General features: G+C 62.7%; 1 protein-coding gene across 1 annotated transcript; it reads left to right on the forward strand.

Annotated features, from left to right (window-relative positions):
- Positions 1-982: 982 nt before the first annotated feature.
- Positions 983-2,788, forward strand: LDBPK_340350 (deoxyhypusine synthasewith=UniProt:A4ZZ93_LEIDO; the record flags this gene model as incomplete). Its single annotated transcript, XM_003864152.1, has 1 exon — positions 983-2,788. The coding sequence occupies one exon, from the start codon at positions 983-985 to the stop codon at positions 2,786-2,788; it is 1,806 nt and encodes a 601-aa protein (XP_003864200.1).
- Positions 2,789-3,517: the final 729 nt, after the last annotated feature.

Genomic DNA, 3,517 nt, shown 5'->3' on the forward strand with positions numbered 1-3,517 from the left:
AGCGGCTATGAAGCGACGTGGGAAGCGGGGTGTGGGCTGCGTTCGAGGCAGGGGCCGTGCTCCGACGACTGAGCCGGCGCATCGCCGTACCCGCGCGTCTCCCGCTGCTTTGCGCCACGCGATGGGTGCCTGTGACACGGGCCAGAGGGGGAGGGGCGGTGGTGGCGTGCAGTTCATGCGCCACGGTAGCGAAATGCACGCGTTGCCGAAGATGTTTCACGAGCGCTGTAAAGCGCGCTTTCCGTCTCCAACGCCTCTCCCCTCCAATGGAAACCGAAGAGCAAGCAGAAGGCAAGAAAAAAGTTGGAAAGCGCACATAGACGGGCTGCAGCTGAGCAGACAGAGCGAGGCCTGCCCATCGTCTATCTTACCACGCCTCAGCTGCCCTCCGTGGGTGCGTCGTGTCACGACAGTACCTAAGAGTTGGAAAGGGGTGGTGGCTGCTAGTGCTAGTGCCTCACCTCAGTCTGCTATGCTCCCAGTCTCTCCCTCGTCGACGCTGCCAGGGAGCTACCAGAGTACACTGGATAGGCTGAGAGAAAGAGCGATGTCGCTGCCTCATCGACTGACCGCCTTCTTTTTTATCTTTCGTCTCAGTGGCACCTCCGTTCGCGGGTCGTGATGCGCGACGCCATGGGTGACGCGTAGGGGAGGGGGGCGGCACGCATGCGATAGAGGCAGCAGCGACGGTGGTCGCCTCGGTCTCTTTGCCTGCCTAGCCCTACCTTGCAGCTTCCACATTTGTGTTGTGCCCTGCAGCCTTCCTCTTGTACTGTCTCGTCTGATGTCCAATCCGTCGCCCCCCCCCCTTCCCTCCCTCCCTCCCTCTTCACCGCGCAGACACGCCCCACCGCGGCAGCGTCATACCCGTGCCTCTCGCAAGCAAAGGCGCACTCAGCACGCTCACACGCACGCAGCGAGGCGGTGAGACAGAGAGACAAGCAGCCGTATAACAAAAAGGGAAAATATTTAGATGTGACGCATGGCGAATATTGCGGAATCTGCCGTGCTGGTGTCCTCGGCCTCCTCGGCGCAGGCGGTCGCGAAGCTGACACAAGTTCGGGGCCCCACGTCGGGCTTCGACAAGGCCCAACACATCATCGGTTCCTACTCAACGATGGGATTCCAGGCGACAAACTACGGCCTCGCCCGCTCCATCGCCCAGCGCATGATTCGAAAGCAGCCCCCTTCGAAGGTGTATCAGATAAAGGATGGCAAGTACGTACTGGTGCCGCCCGATGTCGGCGAGGACGGGAAGACGTTGCAGCAAGAGCATGTCTACCCGAACCTGTTCATGGGTGTGACTGCCAACCTCATGGGCACTGGCTGTCGCGAGGCGGTTCGCTTTCTTGTGCAGGAGGGTGTTGTCCATCGCTCGCTCGAAGCGTCTGCTCCCGCGTCAGCAGACGGAACAGACGACCAGCTAATGTTTGCGCGACTCAAGAGGGAGTACGTCGAGACGTACGGTGGCCCTCCACACCCGGATGAGGAGATACCTCGCGCTCACAGCTTCCTGTGCGCCATCGTCGTGAGCGGCGGTGGTGTGGAGCACGACCTGCGCCGCGCCTGCACGGCTTACACACTGCACCACTACGCCAGCGAAGCACAAGGACATGTAAGCAGTACTGTATCCTCGGAGGCCACAGCGCCGCCGAAAGGCCTACAGCAGAGGGCGGAAAAGCCTCTCGGCACTCGCGCGGCGGCCGGCACAGCGAAGCCAGCGCGCTTCGGCAACGTCGAGTATCCACGGCAGGGCAGCACCGGCTCTGAGCTATTCGACTGCCTCATGCGCACATTTGTTCAGCGACTCTGCGCCCGCCAGGCGCGGTTGCGCGCAGCTGCTATGGCGAAGCCGATTCCTGACAAGTACGACGACGTGTGTAGCTGGTCCGTCACCCCCAGCGAGGTGTGGGCGCTGTGCGGGTTGTGGCTGGTCGACATGCTCGCGGAGGCGCTAGGGGCTGTGCAGAGTTGCACGTCTCGCTTGACGAGCGGTTCTGCGGTGGGCACTGCAGAATCCGTCACCGCGAACGGGAAGGGGCCGGAAGCAGATCGAGATGCACACATTGCTACATCGGCGTCGTATCGTGCGGAAGCACTCGCCAGGGCACGCACAACTGTTGTCTACTGGGCAGCCCTGCAGCAAGTCTCTCTGTTCAGCCCCTCCTTCGTCGACGGCGACATCACGAGCTACCTGTTGCCCACGCCTGCCCCGGCAGCCCGTCCTGCGCACCGAAAAGGCGGCTCAGTTGCGGACGAGAACGCCGGCAATTCGAAGGAGTTGAAGAGAAGTCGAAAAGCCTCCTCGTCTTCGTCCACGTCGGCCACCGCGGTGAAGGTCAAGCCTCCGGTGGTGGAGCGCCTGCAGGTCGATCTCGTCCGTGACGTGTACTCGATCAACAAGCTCGCCATGCTCAGCAAGAAGACGGGCATGCTCATCTGTGGTGGTGGTGTCGTGAAGCATCACGTATGTAACGCCAACCTCATGCGCAACGGCGCCGACTTCACCATCATCCTGAGCAACGGGCAGGAGTTCGACGGCTCTGACGCCGGTGCCAAACCCGAGGAGGCACTTTCGTGGGGGAAGGTACGGATGGAGGGGGCGTTCGTGAAGGTGTACGGAGAGGTCAGCACGTACCTCCCGCTCCTGCTGGCGGAAGTCTTCGTGCCCGCGGTGCGGCAGCGTAGGGCAACGGACGACGCGCAGCCGCGCAGGAAGCGATCCTCGCGAGGCGCGCGTCCGCCGCAAGACGTCTCCGGGCACTCCCACCCGTGTCTTGGAGAATGATGTCGGGACGCGAAAGGCCGGAGTGGGCTGGTGGCGCGCGCGTGTGGGGTCTGGTCTCGCGTACGTGCGCGTTCAGAGAAAAGAAGGGGGAAGTGTATTGAATGGGGTGCATGCGGCGCGGGGCCATGCGGCGCTCCGTCGCTCCACGCCTTCCCGCCTTCCTACGCGCCTCCGTCGGTTCGCCGTCGCCACCGCCATCTCTGTCCTTTGGCGCTCTAGCGCAGAGCCATTCCTCCATCACTGCTGCACACAAGGGCACACGCAGGGCAGCAGCACCCATACCCGGAAGCGTGGAGGGGGTCAGCGGTGCATCAAGCCAGTGCGCGCGTGTTCAGTAACGCGCATCGAGTGAAGGTTCACGGCACTCTTTCTCTTCGTGGGCGACAAGAGGGCTCCTCCGCCTTGCTGATCTTTTCCTTCTCTCGAATCTAAGCCAGCCATCGATGCGGACGGCCGTGCGAGTCGCACCGGTGGAAGGGGCGAATCGCATCGCGCGAGCATAAACAGCGACAGCAGGTAAAGCAAAGGAAAGACACACAGGAAGGACATGGTCGATCCCGTAGCAGATGCAAGGCGCACCAGCTTTTACGAGGTTGCGGCGCGCGCATAATTGCCCCTCATACACCCCTCCCCCTCCCACGCGCGCCAGCGGAATTCATGAGGAGATGGCTCGGTGGGGAGTGGCTCTTGGGCGGTGAAAAGCGTGGGGGTGGGGGGGGGGGGGGGGGG

The sequence above is a fragment of the Leishmania donovani genome, chromosome 34 (assembly GCF_000227135.1).
Source record: "Leishmania donovani BPK282A1 complete genome, chromosome 34".
Lineage (NCBI taxonomy): Eukaryota > Euglenozoa > Kinetoplastea > Trypanosomatida > Trypanosomatidae > Leishmania > Leishmania donovani.